The sequence below is a fragment of the Anser anser genome, assembly GCF_964211835.1.
Source record: "Anser anser genome assembly, chromosome: 2".
Lineage (NCBI taxonomy): Eukaryota > Metazoa > Chordata > Aves > Anseriformes > Anatidae > Anser > Anser anser.
In genome coordinates this window covers 114,266,119-114,289,504 of record NC_139721.1, presented here as the reverse complement: position 1 = coordinate 114,289,504, position 23,386 = coordinate 114,266,119, and the positions used below count along the sequence as shown (strand labels likewise).

The 23,386-nt window shown below is 35.4% G+C and overlaps 1 protein-coding gene across 7 annotated transcripts in view; it reads right to left on the bottom strand.

Annotated features, from left to right (window-relative positions):
• ATP9B (ATPase phospholipid transporting 9B (putative)) overlaps window positions 1-23,386 on the bottom strand; it is a 179,146-nt gene that overhangs the window by 75,782 nt on the left and 79,978 nt on the right. For all 7 annotated transcript variants that reach the window (XM_083824962.1, XM_083824963.1, XM_083824965.1 and 4 more), the window contains 4 exons: window positions 21,180-21,274; window positions 11,857-11,937; window positions 3,041-3,116; window positions 695-771 (listed from right to left, as the gene is read on the bottom strand). In XM_083824962.1, the coding sequence (XP_083681088.1) occupies window positions 695-771; window positions 3,041-3,116; window positions 11,857-11,937; window positions 21,180-21,274 (329 nt within the window). The remainder of the gene's footprint in view (window positions 1-694; window positions 772-3,040; window positions 3,117-11,856; window positions 11,938-21,179; window positions 21,275-23,386) is intronic.

The window sequence follows — 23,386 nt, the reverse complement described above, 5'->3', positions numbered from 1 at the left end:
CAAGGATTTTTCCCTTAATATAATTAAGTACCTTCTTACTAAATACAAGTCTAGGTTGAAAGATACAGCCTACAACTCAACTTTATAACTGAGGAGCTTCCCTATCCTGACTCATATTAGAAACATTGCTGATGAAATGGAGAGTTATTTCCATTGCTTTGAACTGAAAGAACCTTGTACAAAGGGAACGAGTCAAACTTCTGTTATTTTTCCCAAAGACAAATCTCTTGAAGATTTTTTCATTACTTACAAAACCCCCTGGAAAAGCATTCTGGGTACTGACTGAAACCTCAGTTATCTCACTCTACCTCCTCTGGGAGTCAGCATAAACTTTAGTAGTCTGTTACAAACGTTCTTTAAAATACTACTTAATTTTGGCCAAATATTTTACAGTAAAAAAGTTTGGGGGAAGTGAATAGAGAGTTAATAATTAGCTGTGAGGCAGAAATATAGAAGTTTAAGGATGTACATTTACACTTTGAAGAAAAACGTTTTCATTAGTACCTGTAACAGACCTAGTTAAAGGAAGAATAATTTTACTTCTGAAATGAGAATGAGGCAGAATTCACTTCTTATACCAAGTGCAAGTCAATTCAGCACACACAAATATTAGAACTTGCAAGTCTTTTGTTTTAGGTACATCTACAAGTTTTATGAAAATAAAGTAGGAAATCACACAGAAAGGCTAACTGACCTTGTTTTTTGGATTGGATGTATTCATTACACTTCGAGTTTCCTTCCCCGTGTAGATGACAACACCAATTACAGTTCCTAAAAAACAAAGTAAAACAGAGGTGTCAAGTAGTTATGAAAAAACGGTTATAAAGGTCATTTATAACTTCTTTAATAACATCCATAAAAATGACTACAAGATCTCCTTCTTTTCAATGGAAACAATAATTTAAAAGTAGCTGGTTAAAGACTTGCATTTGAACTGAAAGTTGTCTCAGATTTTTCCAGAAGTTAACACAGCTTAAATAACTGCCCTTCACATGAAATAAAAAAAATAGTACAACAGTGCTGAATACATCATATACAAATTGCCTGCCAGCTCTGTCACCTATCACAACGTAACATGTACTTCACCCCATTTATTACTTTGATAGAATTCCATATAAAAGTATTCTCCTTTTCAGTAACATATAAAAATAATTCTCCAGTTCTGATGATCTTTTAGTTGATTATTACTGGAAGGTATAGGAAAACTGGCTGTCAGCATCACTAAATACATATCTCTTTTAAATAATAATTCAGATTTTTACTACTACTTAGATTTTTACTACTATGTATCTCACTTTCTAGCACAACCAAAAACTTTATTTTAATTCTTTTTTCAAGTGATCTGAAATGGTTTTATGTTAGTACAATCAATAATTGGTCATTTTTGTCATCTTAATGCTATAAGGAAATAACTGACATAACTTGTCAGAAACACCCTACTCAGAAGACTCTAACATACACACACACACACAAAACAAACAAACAAAAAAAAACAACACAAGAAACCCAAGACTGGAGTTAAAGAAAGGAAGTTTCATTTATCAAAAAATAAGAATGCCAGTGAAACTCTGAATCCACATACAAAAAAAAATAAAAAATCAGTGGTTGTAGATTACACCTTTCTGGACCACTACATTTTTTCTACTATTTTCCTCTCAATACTAAAGCTTTTCCTTAAGGCTTCCCTTGACACAATATTTTCCCCAAAGATGGTTTGCCTTTGCTGATAGTTCCACATTCAAATCTATATATTGGAAACATGTCTCGATAACCCCCATATCCCCTGATTTTGGGTGAAAAAAATAATAATAATAATAAAAAAGCCATAATTTCTGAGCTCTTTCTGTCACAAAAAAAGTCACAGCAATTGAGTATTAAAATTTATAATTCATGAGCAGCACCTTTTTTACCCATGTTAATAACCTAACTGAAGACAATTGCAGATATCATCCATTTGATAGAACAGTTTCAGAGAGAATAGTTTCCCTGTGCCAACTGTTGTTTGGTTCAGTTTCCCTGAACCAAACAACACTGAGCATCAAAGAGTATGACTATCTGTACAGACTCAGGAAAGGAGTGCTCAGTCCCAGACTGCTTTGCCACCTCCTTAAAACTTGATCTCTTCCCCAAAACCCTCCAGCACGTTCCTAATTTAGTATTTTCCTCAACAACGTAAAGTTAGATCTTACTATGAAGGCTTTTCCTTGCAAGTTAGGTGGACACCCCCTTTTTTTTCCCCCTCTCCTCTTTACTTCCTTCCTTCCCCTCAATACCCTTCCTGAAAGATGTTTTCCACTGTTTCAATTCTTGATCTTAAATCCTAGTTCCTTTTCCCAAATTCCTTATTTTCAGTCTTTGTGCATAAGAATAACCATAGCCCTTTCTTCCTTCCTACGGTCCTTCTGTCTTATTACACTCAGCAAAAATTAAAGAAATCCATTTTCTCCTGTTTAAAAAGTGCTACAATGGCTTAGGGCCTGAATGCAGCATCTAGCTAATATGAATTCCTTATAATAGTTGAGAGACATATGAAACATTACTAATATTTAGACTACGTTGTTTTAAAATTATGTAACTTTGTAACTGATTAATACTTTCTCGTTAATATTTGCCTGACAAAAGATTTTAAGCAAGCTTTAGCCTCATCGTGGAGTACACATAAAAGAAAATCTCTTAACACATGCAAAAGCATGCCTGCTTTTCAGCAAGACCCTATCCACAGTAAGCTGAACAGAACACTTTATAACCTGAAGTTTTAATTAAAGGAAAAAAGGTCAATAGCTTTAGTGGGATACAAACGACAACACTACTGACACTGCAAAATTTGAGTATAAAAACTTATTAAGGAGGATTAAAAAGATATGAAAATGTCAGTAGCATGAGGAAACCAATGGGAAGGCAGACAAGAGGGGAACAAGAGATTAATAGCCTGAAAGAGACAAAGATTTTCAAAAGCCATTAATATTACACATTGTAAAATAAGAATACAGTTCCACAGACGACCTTTTAGATATATTATCAGATTTAATATTGCACTTACCTGAAGCAACAACAGTGCTCGCCCATAACGTATTTTCTATACTAAGGCTTTCGTGAACTGCTGGATCACTGTCTTCCTGTTAAAAATAAGAAGAGCTAGTAAATCAACATTACAAACACTCATAGTTGAAAACTACACCAAATCATCTATGAATAATTTGCACAGGATGTCTGTATCCTTGTATCAAGTCACCATATAGTAGTATTCACTGCATATACATTAGAGTCCAGAGCAGGGTTATGAAGATGATCAAAGGGCTGGAGCTCCTCTCCTATGAAGACAGGCTAAGAGAGCCGGGAATGTTCAGCCTACAGAAGAGAAGGCTCCAGGGAGCTCTTATAGTGGCCTTCCAGTACCTAAAGAGGGACTACAGGAAAGCAGGAGAGGGACTCTTTGTCAGGGAGTGCAGTGATAGGACAAGGAGTAATGGTTTCAAAGTAAAAAAAGGTAGATTTACATTAGATATTAGGAAGAAATTCTTCACTCTGAGGGTGGTGAGGCACTGGGGCAGGTTGCAGAGAGAACTTCTGGATGCCCCATCCCTTGAGGAGTTCAGGTTGGACGGGGCTTTGAGCAACCTGGTCTAGCACAGGGTGTCCCTGCCTATGGCAGCGGGGTTAGAATTAGAGATCTTTAAGGTCCCTTCCAACCCAAAACATTCTATGATTCTATGATTGTCTAGATTCTATAAAACTCATATGTGAAATAATGACTGACGTTCCTATTACTTAAATCCATTTATATTCAGAGAGCAAATAAAGTCAATAGTGTTTTTTAAAAGGAACATATTCTTTTCCTCGTTTTTATCAAACTGAGGAACCATTTGCCATGTCTAGCAGTTAAACTGTGTTAAGAACATTAAGTACCAAAAATTAATAACTTGTTCTCTACAATATCTTGTTCATTTAAAATTCATACTATACATTAGGTCGTCATCATTTTGCAAGCCTAGTGACATGATAGCAACTTCAGGGAAGAGTACTTTACTTTTAAATGTAAATACGCACTTGCATTGTCTTACTGAATGCTTACAAAATACATGCCCGATAGGAAAACACCACCAAATAGGAAACTGCTTCCATGATTCCCTGAACTCTCCTCGCCCCTGCACCTCTGTCCCCCTCAGTCCACAAACTGTAAACAGATTTAATCTCTCATAATCAATTAGGAGCATGTACAGATTCGATTCATACACCAGCAGCTGTGCAATGTACTGTTTACAAATAAAGAAAACTTTAGGAGGTAGGATAATCAAGTGCATTTGATCAAGTTACAGATTGTGCTAAATATTTTGCAGGAAATGGGGGACCACTGACTACCAAAGTACACAGCAAGTTCTACATAAGGTCAATAATCAAAACCTGTATCAAATTTTCACCTCTGTTTTGAAAAAAACACCAAACCCAGAGTGGTCTGCTTAGAAATTTTTGTTTGTGAAAAACAAAAATCCCCAAATAAACACATATGCTTTTGTGTATACAGGATCAGTAGCTATTGCAATATTTAAAATTATTGGTAGTATTAGTAACATATGAAGTCTTGATCACTGAAACATTAAATATAAGAAAAGTATTCTGATCTAGCTCAAAAAATTATGATTTGTAGTATTCAGTCATCTTTGTAATACCTGGTAACCTTCTTCTGAGACAAGTGCCTTTGACAAGGTTTATCCATACACTGTACCTTTAATAATTTGTCCTGACTTGATAAGGCTCAGATTCCTGTTTTGATTGATGAGGGCTCTTGGATTATTCAGATTCTGTGATTATTTTGGCCTTCTGAAATCCTAACTAGGCAGTGCATAGACATAAATACCTAATTAGAAATTATCCACAGAATACTGGTGTTTCAGGAGATGCCACTACTACAGTCAAAATACTAACTGTAGCTGCTTGGGACATGGCAGTTGGTGGAGAGATTGCCATTTACACATGTGAATGTTGTTTCAACATACATATGTTTCAATATATAAGCCATTTTAAGTACACATATGTAACTCATTTAGAGGTTTCAAAATCTGTTTCAACAAGGCTAGCAATAGGAGGTGGACTGGCCGTATGAGTTGAAAACGGATACAGAATTATTTTATTCCTATCACAGGCTTTTCAGGAATTGCTAAAGCTAACAGAAAAGCTTTCCTGAAATTCTTTCATATTGTCAGAAGGCACTGCTGCTACACAATGATGACTGGGCTTTTGTAGCAAGAGTGGGAGGCTGACACTTTGACTAGCACAAACAGGAGTCTTAATTTCACACAGCTTGCCTTGAGATGCACAGACTGTTTTTAGTAAGCAAAAGACATGATAACCATGATTATTCATTTTTAAATCTACAAACTATTCTGCATAATTCAAACTGTTTCATCTGCTTCATTTTTATTTCTATATTTCTTCACAAACTGGAGAAAAAAAGGAAATTCTGCTTAAGTATTCTAATCAAGAAATTTGTGGAGTGTCTCATTAAATCCCTAGGTTAAGTAAAAACAAATATACAGGCATGAAAGAAAAATGCTTTTATTTATATGAAGTCATTATCGTACCTCAAGGAGCATATCATGCTAGCGTTCATCAGAGGAGATACCAGCAAGCATGTAAGGATTACGCATTTTATCAGAGCTGACCCTGAAGACCCCATGTTTCAGTCAAACACTTCTACCCCATGGAAATGAATGGTTTAATCTTTTATAATCATCAAAATACAGTGATAGGACATAGATATGAACAACACGCTTGCACTGAATTTAGTCTCAGTAGGTGAAATAGTTTTTGTATTTGCTCTCGGAAGTCCTATACAGGACTGTGCCCCTTGTCCACAGCAGGACTATCAAAAATAGGTCTCCTCAAACATAGAGACAATTTCCCATCTGCCACTTGATAACACTTAAATCATACTGAAGTAGTCATTTTCATGTTATGTTGAATTACAGCATGAAGAAAATTTAAATTTCAACAGCATTGTTTTAACAATCCTTTAGCACAGGATATACAAAATTAGAGATACAGCAAAAATGTAGTATTCCAAGAAACATTTGCTGCTATATCTTCACATAATTTCATAATCATAACTTGAGATAATACTAAAAAAAATCAGACCAGAACAAAATAGCTAAAGAAAAACATACAATTTAATAGTAGGATTTTAGGTTAATACATCCTAGGACACTAAAAAACCATGGGGTAAAATAAGAAGTATTTTTATGCATAAATAGAACAGCAGTTTAAGTATTTAAAACTCAGGGTAGAGAAAAAATGTTTTTTTTTTCTGTTCCTCCCACCCTGCTCCAGTGAAGAGAGGCCATCAGTGGAGTTCCACAGAAAACTGTACCAGGACTCAAGCTGTTTCATCATCACTCCAGAACAGGAATGACTTATGTGGTAACAGAGCAAGAAAAAAAATCAATCCCCCTACAGAAGTGGACAGATGAAATTCCTTACTTCAAAACGTAGAGTTATGCACACAAAAGAAAAACACATCCTGAATTCATAAAGTAATGAGCTCTGAGCTAATCGTAACTACTCAGAAAGCAGATTCTGAGGTTGTTACAAATCTACTAAAATACTAACTTAATAAAGAACAAGCTGAACGCTTAGAATTACTACAATAGAAAAAGAGAATAAAATCAAAAATATGCTAGTACAAAGAAATACATGGTTTAGCCACATCTTAAGTACGTAGTCTCTAAATTCCTCTTCTACACCCTTCATTCTAAACAGAAAATAAAAGGAACTGGAAAATGTACAAGAAGGTCAAAGCACGTGGTCAAAGTAGCTTCCATACTAGGTATGACTACGTAAATTTGAACTCTTTAATTAGGGAAACAACAAACACCTATGAAATGGGCAAGGCAGGATAGATATTGCTGTCTCTTTCAAAAACAAGAAAGTCATTAATGAGTCAGCAAAATTAAAACTGACAATTGCTTTTCATAAAAATATGTAATTAACCTGTAGAACTTACTGTTTCAACGCTAAAAGGCTACACAGATTCAAGGGGGGAGTTTAAAGAAGGGAAAGTTCCAAGTTTAAAGAAGGGAAATTCATTGTGGGTTACTTAGAGAAACCGACACTGACTCAGGAAGTTCCCGTGTCATGAGTTGCTAAAAGACAAAAAAATCTTCTGAGGAAGTATTACCATCTTTTTACCTTGTTTCTTATTCTCTTTTTTTCAGCAGTCTGCTTCTGGCAACTGTGAGGAATAGGATACTGAGCTAGGAAATTATTATTTTGCCTTAAGTATAACCTTCGGTTAGTAGATGTCAAGACAATGAGTTATGAAGCTCTTCCATATTATAAGAAGCAATCACAAGCCCTTCAGTGATCACAAAGAGCTGACAACACAGCCAAGAGAAAGCCACTTCTCCTATGTCTACCTGCTACAAGATTTGTGAAACACCTCCCTTTAGGTAATTCATAACAGGGTAACATCCAAAGAGCTAAATCTATTTCTACTCACATCATACCCATCAACAGAGTGGTTTGGCAGATAAGCTAACTTCTGCATATTTCCTTACAATCCTTTCAAGCCATTATGCCCTCATTATGCCAACACCTCCACCTTTCTGCAGTTCATTCAATTTACCAAATTCCATACCTTCCACACCCAAAGGGTGGATGATTTAACCCTGTTTTTCATTTGCTTAAACAAAGAAATAAAAAAATATATACCTATGGGTTATGAGTTCAGCAATTTCAGATTATTTTTATTTCTATTTTGGGGACTGGGAATGGAGGAGATGGTAAGGACATAAACAAGGAAGAGACCAAAGCTCTGATTTCTGAACAAAACCAGGTCTGTAGTAAGGAGAAATGCATCTGCAAATTTTCAGACACAACTACAGCTAGCAGAAGAGTGTATGGTTTAGGGGTAAACTGTAACTATTACACTCTCTAGTAGCAGAAATTTGACATAAAGGGATTTCTTTGTCCAGCTGATCAAGTTTCCACCTCAGGTCTGCCTGGGTTGAATTTCATTTGGTAGCTGTATGTTAATAGGTCTTTAAATTCTGAATTAAACTCATAACCAGAGCAGAGCAGTTCGGTATTGCATTCAAGCTTTATATTTAAGCTCAGGTTTTGAAATTATGTACAGTATTGATCACAGATGTTTAAATTGTAAACAGTTCCTATTCTAGGAGATTACTCTTACAGCTCGTGCATATGCAGAGAAAAAGGAACAGACGACCAGTGACATAAAAACTGAATGAACCCTACTCTCAGTCCTGAACTCACAATCCAGCTGACCAAAGCTGACCAAGGGACATGACAAATTGCTAGTTGCAATCTAAAAGGTTTCCAAAGTCTTTTAGTTTATCTACTGTAGTAAGATACTTGTAACAAATGTTTTCTGAGAATGACAGATGCCTTCAAAACCAAATAACCTAATCTTTGAAAGAACCAGCATACCACTTCCATTAGACTTTTTCTGTTCCTATTCCTAGCTGGCAGGATGCAGCACTGACAACCACCAACAACTTTTATAGCAAAGTGAAAGAATAGGCATTAGTTTAGTTGCATTGATCACCCCAACCCCACATTAATTGGAATTGTTATTCATTAATGGGATTATTACTATTGTTATTAATTATTATTCGTGCTACATTCCTTGTACTTGCAGATAAGCTTCCACACCCATGAACTCCCTATTCTCACTCTCTGTAAGGCTGTCAGTAGCTGCATAAGGAAGGCAAGAAAAAAGAAATTGGAAAACATGATACCACTCCATTCCGTGAAAGGAACACAACAATTGCTTCAAAGGGGTAATTCTCTAAGAAAAAGTAAGTAAATAATGAACCTGCATTCTTTCTACTAAAATACATGTAGATACAAAATAAATAACCAAGAAAACATCTGCTTAATTGGCTCAAGGCCAGAAATTCTGCCCATAATTGAATACACAATTCTCTGTGCTCACATCTCTGTATGTATTTTTCCCTAAAGTGTCAAGAGCTACACGCAACAGGTTCACACTATGAGAGTTTTTTTATTAGTTTATTTTTAACATCTGAGCTACAAGGTGATGTATTGGAAAAATGGCACCAAATAGTTCTATACCACAGGAAAAAAATATTTTACTATAGTGGATAAACTAAAACTCAAAGCAATCAGTTCTCTGGCATTTCTCCTGGAATAAAAAAAATAAAATTTATAAACATTTCCAAAGTAAATGAAGAGTGTGAGGTGACAATGCAGATCTGCAATATAGGAGAAATTACACAAAAAGATTCTTATTGGAATGATGGAAGGACCCAAACTTAAGTGAAAACCAGCCGAGGTCAAAAGTTGCAGAAAGACAACTTTCATGATTTTGGGCAGAAGCTGTAAGTAAAAGGTAAATAAAACTGGGCATGCCACTACACACTGATGCAATACTCTAGAATACTCTCTTGGCTCCAACAGAAAAGTTGGATTAAGAAGTATGGCTATATCTTATTCTCTTTCTACAGCCATATGTTTCCTTCATAATTTTTCAGAATCAATGAAATAGCTTCCTTATTTATCATGTTTACAAAGTAGCATCAGATAACTGAGAAACTCTAGTAGTTACATCTGTAAATCCCTATTCTGTGCACAACTATTTCAAAATAAGCTCAGCCAAGACAGAGAAGATGCTCTGAGAACCAGTAAAATGATCTCTCACATTTTCAGAGAACTCAAGTACAGTTCATCTATTGTTTCTTGATAGGGAATCCAGAAGAGGGGAGAGAAGGAGGAGAATTAACATATGTTGTTGTTTAAGGGTCTGACATGATCCTTCCCACATGTCCATGCAAAGACACGCACTCACTTTCATGCAGTCAGTATATATGATGCACCAATATCTATGGAGGACAACAAGAAATGACTTCATGTGAAACTGGTAGACATCAATAGAGTACAGAGGAATTTCAGCTCCTCCTGATTTGGTTATGCAGGTGTACTGCAGAAGGTATCTTCGATCAGCTATCAGGTTAACTGTGAATATATTTCTCACATAGGAATACTTAGGTAGAAGATACTCCCACATAAAAATTCTAAAGCTGTGCACCTAAGTTTGTTTTTTGTTTTGTTTTATGGTCATGCACTTTTTGAAATTATCTAAGCTTGTCTCCTATATCGTTAGTACTCTGTCTTCATAATGGCAAAAAAAAAAAAGAAAGAAAAAAAGAAAAATCAATGTGCTATTACCCTGTCAACCTACCCTTGCAAGAATTCTTTGAACATCAATGCCTAAGTAGGAAAAATGTATACATTAGCATCACTAAGCACACTACTTTTTTTTAACCTTAATATAAAATAGGGATTAGATGCAAAAAATGATTTAGTGTAACAAGTAAGGGCTCACAGCAGAAGTGGAAAGACAAATCAGTAGGAAAGTGTCCTAAATCAATACACTGCCAAATTTTACTATGCATGAGGTATAGAGTTAACACGAAGAAAAGGTTTCTAAAAATATGAACAGTGTGATCCACTATGAACCAAATTTGACGACACTGCCCTCAGATGCATGCATATAGAAATGCAATTTAAACTGCCCTTCCTACTTAAGCAGTCCAAAACATGTAATCCTGAAAGCATAAGTATATCATGGTTATTTACACATATCAGGGATGCTGGAATCATACAGCTCTTATTACATGTATAAATGGAACCTGCAACAGGGAGCAACTGTTTAGTCATCATTTCCCAATGTCTCAATTACACAAACAGGAATTGTTAAAAAGGCTCTGTGGAGTTCAATTTATATTTAGAAAAGTATACGCTTAGCTCTTGGGATAGAAATAATTTTACAGCTGTTAAGAGAAGTTTCATTTGAACAATTGGTCAATACAAGGTTTAAGTAAACACTGTTGCTTACAGCTTCAGTAAGTTATGGGCAAATGACATTTACTTTGTAGGCTACATGAACTATATAGCTGGTATAAATTGGTCTTTGAGAGCCAACAACTGCAATATCTCATCAGTGTAGTTAGAACTGGGAACTGGAATTCCAATTACTGAACAAATTCTATTACCAATTCGAGTCACTTGGGTAAAAAAACCCTTCTCTCTCCCTCCTGTTGTAGCTAATTCTCTCAAATTATTTTAGAAACAAATTATCAAGAGGAATGAGTCAACTAACAGTTAAGTGTAGATGAAATAAACAAAACAATCACTGCATCTGCTAATATCACAGATAAAGCTAAAAATCTCTAAAGTGATTTTTTTTTAATCAGCTGCTTGGACACCTCACTTTAAAGGGTTAATTTTAGCAGGCCACCTTCTGAAAATAACAGCAAAAACGTTACAAAAATGACTGCAAAGTTATCATATTTGGTCTTGAATATATAGCTGGAAAAAAGGTTTAATAAAGCTCCCATGTAAGTAACTTTTATTTTATTTTTCAAGGTACTTGAACTTTACAAGGAAAATCTAGTACTTCCAAAGAAACCCTGTTAAACAAGACACGTTTTCACTGCATATAAACTATCAGTTGCATTGTCTGAGGCTACTGAATACATTCAACTTGACACTTCTTTGACATATGAATAAAACATTAGATGCCTGGAGATAAACAAAATATGCTACTACAGAAATGGCTTCATATAAGATTATTGTGATGTCAACAAATACACCGTTCTCAGATTCTGGTTTTTATTTTCCAGATATTCTATTTGTATTAGTTTTCTGCAATACATATTTACCAAAATATCTTGTACATGAAGCATTTCCACGGCAAGAACATGGATATACTCTTATAATGCTTAGGAAAGACTCAATACAACTTCAATACTAAATATAGGTTTCACACTGAGAAATGGGAGAGAGGGGAGTACAACTGTATTTATAGACACTACTTACCCGTGTGAAGGTACCCTCAAAACTGTGAATATCCAGCTGTGGCTTCTGAGCGTAAACATAAGCATTGATTGAAAAGAGATCCTGTAAAACAGATTAACGTATTTACTAGTATTTAAATTTAATCAACTATTTTGAAGAACCTTTTAATGGTAAAGATTTCAATTTATGACCCTTACCACCCCAAGTTAAATTCAATAAACATGTGGTTTTCAAGTACATCTTAATATAAAGAAAAGAGATCCAAAATGGTATTCTAAGTGTGCTGATATTTTACAAACAAAACTGTTTTATGAGTTAGAAATTAGATATAATTTATTTTTGCTTAAGAGTCTGTCTTAAAAATGTTTTCTGTATATTTGTTGCTTTACAAATAAAGTGATTTTTCTCTATTTTAAATTAAACCAGAAACAAAATACTTTTCTAGAGCAAAAAGCCAACTGAATACAAAGTCAAGCAATGACATTGATTTAAAGTCTCCTTAATGCTGATCATTCAGCACACACATCTACAGACAATCCATGAAAAACTCCAGACACTTTAAGAAAGTGTTGATGGTTTGATGGAGCAAGTAAGAGATTTCAGCATAAGTATAATTCTCATGTATGGTCACACAATACAACTCTGGAGAAGATGCTCTATACCGATGCCTAGCCAGCCTAAGAATCTCAACCTGTGGTGAAACACAAGGGTGTCTATCTTCTCACTGTATGTAGCTCCTATTATTTGGGTTACCTACATCCTTTATTACTGAATGAATCTTGCAAAAGGCTAATCAGACTTAAGATTCATTCTTTGACGAGAAGATGCTATGTGTATAATACCCTGTTCATGTTAGCTAGAATGTGCTGTCTTCAAAAGCAGAATTAATTTTACAGCCTCTTTTATGGATGTGTAGCCACACCTTGGCTCAAATATAGCCATTTTTAAAATCATGCAATTTTCTGTTCGTAATTTCAATATAACAACCCTCCCTAACTTTGAATAAAACAATTTGAACAATACAAAAATAAAGGTGCGATTGTCCACCTATGTGTAAACGTGCCTTAAAATCTACACATTTTTATCCTTTTATTACTCTGATAAAATAACAATAGATTTCTGAATATAGATTTTCACTTTTCAAGGTATGAATGAATCTGTTTTTTAATCTTGATATTTACATTTATCAAGCATGTCTGACTTAAGTTCAAAAATGTGTATAAACCATTAGTTTGTATTTCAGTTTATATTATCTAGACAAGAAATTTTTTACTTCGTACCTTGCAAAAACAAACTTTAACATACATTATAAAAAAGAATTAAATCTGAACATTAACTCTCACAAATTATATTTATCTTTAAAATATTAGTCACTTATTGTAGTCTTTCACATTAAGTTTCATTCATTGCATCCTTGTTCTTCCAATCTACTTTCATCAGCTTCAAAAGAAATAATTCATATGAAACTAATACACATGGTGTCCTATATCTTCATCATTCACTTCTTTCCAATCTGTTATCACCTACAACTCAGCTAATCTGGGCTATTATGTGCTTTATTATGCAAAGAAAAATAAAGTCTCTCAGTAGTGGATAGTACTGCAGAAAACTAATACCACACACATACTCCCTATACACAATAAAAACTGCTAGTGAAATGCGTCAACCAAGAACTTCTCTCCTTTCAAAGAATGACTTAGTGGGAAATAACATTAGAATAAAAAGAAGCAGAAATAACCACCCTTTTAAGTACATTGGCATTTGTACAGTAATATTTTTTCCTCCTTTCCAATCCTCGTATAGGTACTTGCTTCTATTGCGATGTCCTCCCTTGTTACATTTTAAATGTAAAAATTTCTACCACATACCTTTCACATCTTGTCTTTTTATGTTTTAGTTCTTTTGTATTTCTGATTTAGCACCTAGACTTTTCATGTTTTCCTTTTTTCTTTTTGAATTTCAACTCAACCCCACATATGTTTCTGAAGAACTGAAATCTGCAATTATTCTAGAATGCCACAAACTAGAACCAGCTGAGTACTCCAAGAGGGCATGCTTTTTTGTTAAAGAAATGAAAAAAAAAATAAAAATTCTACTCTAGGGAGAAAACTGAGGTGGTAGTTCATTGCTTTTTCATTGATGAGGAGTAGAAAGAAGTTATAGAAGAATATTACATATGCTCAGAAATTTTCTTAAGTATTTTTTCATTACTGGGGGAAAGGGAAAAGGACATTTTCTCTGTAGACCCATGTCCTGTACACCGAATGGATGTCATTCTCACACCAGTAAAATAAAGAAGCTGAAGTCTCTTAAGACCAAAGAATGATACAATTTATAGAAGATTGACATTTACATATGAATTACATTCTACAATAAAGGTAGGAGTACAAAGATGTTCCTTCATACAATGTTGTTTTCCCAGTAGTGCATTTCTCATCTCGAAGTCTTGAAAGAAATCACAATGGTAGTTTAAAAAGGAGGCATCAAGATTTGTATGCAATGCTACATGTAAATAAAACTTCAGCTCATTGATCAAGCAAAATTTGCCTGGTTAGGCTGTGTCATTGCTTCTCCCTATGTAGCAGCAGGTAGAGGGAAATTCCCTCTAAAAGAGATTTAATTTATTTTAAAAAAGAGAACTACTTTTTATTAATGATTTAACTAACTAGGATCTTGGTCTACATGAAATTCAGCTTTATCAAAGAATTATTTTCATATTACGAACACTGAACCACTGGTTCACTGAAGCCAATTAGTACTACCAATACATTCAATGGAAATAGGATTGTACATCCAAAATTGGGATGCTTTTAGGAAACAGTGAGGGCAAATGACCTCAGATTTTTTTACTTAAGGAAAAAAGATCACTTGAACCAGGGGTTCGTAACAATTCTAGATTAAAGAAACAACATGAAAGACCTAAATCTCAAGCAATAAAAAGTTATTTTTATACAACAGTAGATGAGATTAAAAATAAAAAGACATGATGACATAATGTATTTCATTGTCTGTAACTCAAAAATAGTAATTCAAAAAAAAAGCATTTTATCCTTTTTGCTGAAAGGCAGGAAATGACTTGATAGTACTATAACAAAAATGTTCTATTCTGCATTTCACAACAGTTATTTACAAATCATCCTAAAGTTATCAATAACAGAAAAATCTCCTGTATTAGGTCAAGGGCAACATTTGTTCACCTTACTTAAAGATCATTAAAATACATTCTTAATCATAACATGTAGTTCATTACAAATAAAATTGCCTTTGGTTCAATAAAACTAATTAAATGTAAATGCTATTGTTTACTGCTGTATGGATCTTCTGATATAAATCAGCAAGTCAACATTTATTGAAAATTACAGTGACCTCATTGCTGTTAATAAATTTACTTGATCACATAAGCTAGAGAAGAATGCCTCAGAATGTGCAGATTGCTAGAAAAACTGCCCCACCTATAACTATGAAATTGCAAGAAACCTAATCTAGGTGTCACAGTATTTGCAACTCAGCCATCATTAGATGACTTGTTGAAATTTTAATTCTCTGATCACATTAAGTGCTTTAGAAAGACAACAAAATCTGTACTGATCTCCTTGGTGGTGTCATCTGTTCTTTAAGAAAAGCTCTGATGGTCTGGAGGTTTATTTATTCTGGGTGTCACAGTGGGTAAGGTTACAATGCTGCTCTGATGGTGTGACTGACAGCTCATGCCAGCACAAGATACTCACCACCTTTATGTCCAGTAACTAAAGAAATCAAAATGTATGGCAAATATGGAGCATATATTTATCAAATATATTACCAAATTGTTTGGTCTACTCTATGTTCAACTTGCAGATGTTCTCTTAAATTATTAAAAATATATTTTAATATGCAAAAATAAACGTTAAGCCTCAGCTTTGAAAATATCCTACAAGCACATGGAAAAGACACTGTAATAGCAGTTAATATGGGAAGAGACCCTGGAAAAAAAGGAAAACTACTACTGTAATGAACAACTGCTACTTTAGAACAGAAGGTCAGTTGGAACTATGTGATCCACCATAGCAGAGGGGATAGGGGAGAGAGAAAAAAAGAACAGAACACCAGCCCCAGAGACCCTGGGGGCAAAATACCTCACCCCAGAGACAGCATTTCACATCCCTCTGCACTTCTAAGAAGGTTCTATTTGCGATTGGAATCTGGTCGGTGAATTAGCAGTTATAAATTTCACCAGAGAAACCTGTCTCATTGTTGAACCCAACCATACAAATATGGTCACTTACTCTAGTTCAAAGGCAGTACTGAATTCAAACATTTCACTTATTTGAAATGGACAAGACTAAAAGAACTTTGGATTCTTCTTCTAATTCTTTGTAGGCACGCAATGTACTGTGCTCTATCCATTTTCTTTACTGTGTCTTTCAACTAATTCTGAATTTACTAAAAAACAGCATACGCCTGTGACGTGAAACTCTGCATCAATCCTTAGGCAGAAAAAACTTGCGCTTAGTTTGAGATCATATGGAAAGAGTTGAAGGAAGGGCCCTCAAGTGTCACATTGCCACAGCTATTTCACCAGCGGCCCAGCAGGTGGCAAGCAAGAATTATTGCGCAGGAGAACCATTCCAGTGTGGGGGGGTGTTTGTTTTGATTGTATAAACATTTTGAAATGTATAAATTATCATGTGTACAATAAAATTTTGGTAGCATACTGACTATGAAAGTGGCAATGCTGTTTGACAGAATTATACAGAACTGATAGAAACAGGTATTTATTGTATATAAGTGAACTGGCATTTGAGAAGGTTCATTTTTCAAAATTACTTAAACCAAAGCACTTCTCATTAATGACCTGACTAAAAAAAAGCAAACAAAACACACACACACACACAAAAAAAAAAAAACACAACAAAAAAACACACTTACATAGGTGTTCCTTAACTGAAATGTCTTACTTTAATCATGTCATTATTTTTTAGGCAAATAGGACAATGCACTGCCCACCTCGTACAGCACAATGTAAATGAATGGAGGACCACTTCTCTAGCAGTTTCTTTTAGCAGAAGAAGGATCATTGCCTGATTCTTCCAACTCTTTGTACAGAAAAAGATAACCAAAGCTGATCCGAGACTGGAGAATAAAGCTCAGTCCTTTGCTAGACTGCTCCAAAACCCAACAAGTTTCACCAACAGTACTTCTAAGGCTATCCAAAAGCACATGCCCCTGCTCCATACTGCACAGATTAGCAAGATAATCACTGTAAAACAGTGATTTTTCAAGTCAGGAACACAAGGAAGCATACAAGGGTTTTATAAACCAAAAGACATTTTCAAGTTTCCTGGAAAAAGCAACTTTCCTTTTTTTTTTTTTTTTTAAGTTGTAAGAGGTGTTTTCAGCTACAGAGGTGACTGTAGAGGTCTAGGGTGAAAAGAAGACTACTTGAAATAGATTGTTCAAATTACCCTTATTTTTAACCAAGCTGCTTCAAATTTTTCCATCATGTGCACATAAAAGCTTAGGTATTGTTTGCTGAGAAAACCTCCATTACATATTTTAAGCATTCCTTTTTGAAAGTCACTTGGGTGTAAGATTTTAAAGGGTGTAAAAAACACCTACCTCTACAAAAACAATTACACATCTTTAAAGCATATGTATATCCTATTGCTACTATTAACTTTTCCCAAAACTGTATTTTTACTGTAACTATACACATAACATGAACATTTCTGCTCACTCCATTTTAATTTGACTTTAAAAAATGAATGTGTAAAGTGTATATATATAGTGATCTTTCCACTTTTATGACTGCACTAGGAACTACAAAAAATAATATTTTTTATATTAGTTTGAATTTCACTTTCTTAGACCTTTGTTCTAACCTTGTGAAGTTGCTCACCCACACAGTTTCCTCAAGATGACAGATAGCTCAAGCAGTAAAGGCAGAAGTGTCTTTGCAGGAATTAAAGAAATACTAACATGCTTCCCGCAGGAATGGAAGCATCCTTCTGGGATATGTGTTGGGCTCTACCTTCTGTGAAAGATACAGGATCCCCTAAAAAATATTTACATTTGTAGGCATTTGGCTACCATTTCCCCAAAACAATCCAGAGACGGATGGAACTTCAGAGTGAAGCACTGCAAGCGATCCAAGACCAGCTAAGAAGCAGCCACTTAAAATAATTTCATTGAAGATAAAATCCCAAACATTCCCTATTAACTAGAGTTCAGAAGTATAAGGCTAACGTAAAATCAATCTTCTCTGAAAATAATGGTTTGGGACACAATGTTATAGTGATGAGAGTGAGGGAACCACCAAGTGTCAATGGTTTGACCAAACCATTTCCAGTAGAGAAATCAGGAGGTAGTCTGCATGACACTCTGTATGATGCTTTCTGCCAAGTAAACAGTTATGTGAATGTGGGAAAGTGTAAGGGCACATCAGCTGCTTGGTGGCTTAAATTTGCTGCTGGTAGATAGGGAAACTTTGTTAAATGATAAACTGTATTTGATTATCTGAATTCAGGTTGTCATCTACAGCTCATGAAAAGGGATCAGCAGGAGTTAGATTAACAGCAGCAGCAAAAGGGAACAACTAAGGTAGGAATGGCTAGTATATTGGACAGTTGACTTGTATGCTGTTCCCAAGATGCATGAGTAATTTCTGTAATACACTGCCCCTCCCTACCCTCCATGTTCCAAACCACCACCACTTGAAGCAGCCTTCACTTCTGCACAAACTTGAGGCTGCATGTCCTACCACTAAAATGCAAACTCCCCAACTTCAGTCATTTCCAATTTATTTTCTGCAAATAGCTGCAAAAGGAACATTTACTTGGGAGAAGCTGTTGACTCCATCAAGGGTAAAGAGGCCTTGCAGAGACATTTGTACAAATTAGAGGGCTGGACAATCACCAACAATATGAAGCTTGACATGTGCAAGTGCCAGATTCTGCACCTTGGATGGGGAAATCCTGAATATACATACAGGCTGAGAGATGAGAAGCTAGAGAGCAGCCCTGCAGAAATGTATCTGGGGCACTTTGGTTAACAGCATGTTGAATACGAGTCAACAGTGTGCCATGGTAGCCAAAAAGGCCAACCATATCCTGGGGTGCACTGGGCACAGCAATACTAACCAGTAAAGGGAAGTGGCTGTTCCACTCTGTGCTGGGCTGGTGCAGCCTTACCTTGAATACTGTGTGCAGTTTGGGGCACCACAATATAAGGACATAAAACTATTAGAGTGTGTCCAAAGGAGGCCTACAAAGATGGTGAAGGGTCTAGAGTGGAACACATAAGAGGAGCAGCTAAAGTCACTTGGATTGCTCAGCCTAGAGGAGAGGAGGCTGAGGGGAGACCTCAAAGCAGCTTACAGCTTCCTCAGGAGGGGAGCGGAGGGGCAGGCGCTGAGCTCTGCTCTCTGGTAACCAGCGACAGGACCCGAGGGAACGGCATAGAGCTGGGACAGGGGAGGGTCAGGCTGGGTGTTAGGGAAAGGTTCTGCACCCAGAGGGTGGTCGGGCACTGGGACAGGCTCCCCAGGGCAGTGCTCACAGCACCAAGCCTGCCAGAGTTCGAGAAGCATCTGGACAATGCTCTCAGACATACGGTTTGATTTTTGGGTAGTCCTGTGTGGAGCGATGACGGACTCAATGATCCTTGTGGGTCCCTTCCAACTCAGAATATTCTATGATTATATGATTACTTCCTTCAAATCAAGTATCCATAATTTTATACCATCTCTGTAGATGATTAGCAATATATTCCAGTCAAATCTATTGATAACTTTTTTTTCCCCCTAACCAAAGAATATAATATTAACGTTACATCACAGTAATTCTCTGTTGTACTAGGTCTACTTCTTCACTACTCTGCAGGAAGAGTTGCATTCAACAAACACAGTACGTGATACTTCCAAAATGAAAGAGAATTAAAGAACAGCTATGTTACATACAGTTATAAACTATCTGAAAAGCCCCCCCCCCCGAAAAAAGAAGTCAAAGCAAGATAGAAAATTGACTCAATTTTAGACAAATGAATGCATCTGTGTCTCAAAGAGATGTTGTGAAGAAACAACATTTTTTTAATGAATAAAACTTATGATTAAATGGTAAAAATGATTAAATGGGCCAATAATTAAATGGCAAAAACTGACAGAAGAGACATTATTACAAATAATGAATTCAAGTGCAGGTTATACAACACTAATTAAAGTCAGTTCCTGCATTAGAACTACCTTCTGACACCTGATCTGGCAACTCTGTCTGTCATGACCAATCTTCAGTTCCATCCCTCATTCCCAATCCTCTAGATACAAACCTATGTTTTGTTCCTCCTCCTGAAACCAGTAGCCAAACCACTATGAACACAGGAAGGAGTTCTATCTTTGGCTAACTTCAGTGTAGCAGCAACTCTGTAATTCACAAATAGCTGCAAAAGTCCTGCTAAGATCTGGCAGATAATCCAACAGTTATTTGTTCTATTAAGATGGCACATGCAAAGTCCTCTCAAGATACTCTTGTCTTTACACCCAAAGGACTCAGTGTCCAAACACCAGAAACCCCGTGCAATTAAGTTTCCACAAGCTTGTAACTTGAGTGTGTTTTCAGAGGAAGTCTCTTGACAACAAGCCAACTCTCCTGTAGAATACCAAGCTTCTCCAAGACATGGAACACAATTTAGCATCCCATTAAGAGATGTATTTAAAAAAATCTATAAGCATTTTTAGATGTCATATTTTGAATGTATGTTTATATACACTCATTCTTATGTCCTTTTTAACAATTTTAGTTTTACCAATTTACCTACACTTAAGACATGCATATGCACTCAAGAAAAAAAAACCTGTAAACATCCAGACAAGTCCTAGAAAACTCTCCTTGCATGAACTTCCACTCTTCACCTAGTCAGACCAGAAAGCATATTGACCACAAAAAGCACTTTACTGTCCAAGTGCAGACCACTTTTTCCAAGTTCCAAAATTAGTGATTAAAGCAATGGTTTCTGAGGCAAGAATGACTTGCACTTGCAGGATAACAACTGGATGAAAACCCTACTACTGGGATAAGCTTCTGCAGAGTATGCATCTCTGAGTGTGGACCACAGTATGAACCACTAAGCAGAAAGATAAAAATCCAATTCTGTCTCCATTTCTTTTCAGTGTAAAAGCAAGAATATTTGTATTACCAACTTCTTGTTCAGCATTCAGTGGAATACCTATGTCTTATTTATTGCAAAAACTAAAACTGTGGTAACATATTTTCCAATTACATATATACTTACAATAATTTTAATAGTCATATCTAAAAGGGATATAGGTACACGTGGAGGATATTTTTAAAGCAAACAGATAAAATGCTTACCCCCAAAGCTGGCAATCTTTGTGTGCAACTGACAGCAACCTTCAGTTTCCAGTCTGTTTCTCCATCAAGCTGGTCAGTTCGAATGAAACATGAACCTTGAAGTTAGAAAGACGTGAAACTATTTTTTAGTTATCAAAAATTCAGTTTGAGTTAAAAATTTGGAAGAGTGAAAGCAAAGCAATTTAAAAATATTTTAAAATAAATGCTGTGTATATAAATCAATTCATACTTTAGAATCTGTATGCTGATTAAATGCTTTCTGCCAGGAAAATAGAAACATTTTCCTGATAAAATTAACAATGTTCTTGTTTACGAACATGCAAAAAAAATCCTCTTTTACAGGTTTTTTAACAGTTTCTAAACAGGTTTTCGAATATTATCAGCAAGAAATAGAACTTCACTGGTGGAAGTTGGAAAAGGTTTAATCATTTTCCTTTTAGGATTTTGCCACTTGTGCAATTCCAAGACAATAGAATAAAAAAAATCTGCAATTTTGTCTCATTGCTGCTATGACATATAACAAGCTTCCATTACTTATATTCTCCTAGATTCACTGAAACTCCTCCATCTCTTTATATCCTTAATGTGGATACCATTCAAAAATAGTTAGGACACTAATTTATTCTACTTAAGAGTAGTTTTAAATCACCTGTAATTGTCAAGGATCCAAAACTAAAGAAACCTGTCAACACATGAACAGTAATTAAAATATGACGGATGCTTAAGATACAGACTGATACATAATGAAGAGAATCAGTATGCTTTACAGACAGAAGACTAGTTGTCTTCTAGAAGACCAGAAGAAAGAGAAAATTAAGCGCAGTGCAACAAGACCTCTCCATCACTATGTAACGTCCCATATAACTAGGTAGATGGTATCACCATGTATGGACTATTACACAGGTTACTAATGTAAGACCCAAAAAAGCCTGCCACATGAACACTGCAAGCCTATTTTAAAAAAAATACAGACTTCCTATTGGTTTGAAGCCTTTTAAAAAGCAAAAAAAGATTAGCAATACTCCTCACACTCGCTACACTAGAGAATGCTTAAACATTTCTCAAGTAATAATTACAGCTCTATTAGGAGTTCAAGAAGTGTTTAGACAATTCTCTCAGACATATCATTTCATTTTGGGATGGTCCTTTGTGAAGCCAGAAGTTGGACCTGATGATCCTTGTGGGTCTCTTCCAACTTGGGATATCCTATTACACTAAAGCTTAACAAATTTATACACAAATTTATACTGTATACTATGGTTGTGAAATGAAGATAGATTTTTCTAGGTATTTGCTATTTTTAAACAATGTGTATAGACATAAATGTGTATACACAAGTTATTCTTTATTTTAACCAATCCAATAAAAACTAAAAAAGTAGTGTCATCGCTAGTAGTGATATGGTAGCAATTAAACTAAAAGAAACACTGACAAAGAAGTTTATCCAGGTTTGAGTCTTCTTACAGAGACAGTGAGCCGATGCCTGTAAATCAGTGATTCTAATAAGCAACGCATCAGAATATCTAATAGGCTATGTATCAGAAAGGGTGAGTGAACTATGTATCTATGAGTGAACACGAGAGAGATTCTTTTACAGGACATGGGGACCCCGATGCAAGTAAAATCTAACAGAACCCAATGTTTTATTCACCAGTGCCTATAAATTAAGAAGTTCAATGAGCTAACAGTCTGAAAAGACATGGTGGAGCAGGAAGCCATCTAAAATTATATCTGACTAGAAGGAAGCATTTTTTACACAATAGTCTTTTGAAAGAAGCTTACAAGTCTTCATGTGACAGTTGTATTTATATTAAGCAGACGGTAAGTAAACAAATCTTTTCATACAAAAGACTCTTAGAGCACATACTTTAACATGACCAAAGCACTAAGATAGAAGCTGCAGAGCTGTACCTAAAATAAATTCTTGACAAGCTGATTTAAAATTCAGCTAGATTCTTTATGGATTTTTTTCTAAAAGGAAATACTGTAAAGCACTGAAGAATCCAATGACATACAATGCATTATAAGTAAGGCTGAAATATCTAGCAACACGTAGAAACACCAGTTTCACTGCACATTCTATCCATGGCATAATCAGTCTACTTTCCATCATACTTTTCCTGTTCAAGACGTTTCATGGTTCTCTTTACCCTTCCTGTCAATGGTTGCTTTCTTCCATCAATTTCATTTAGAATTATACTATAGAT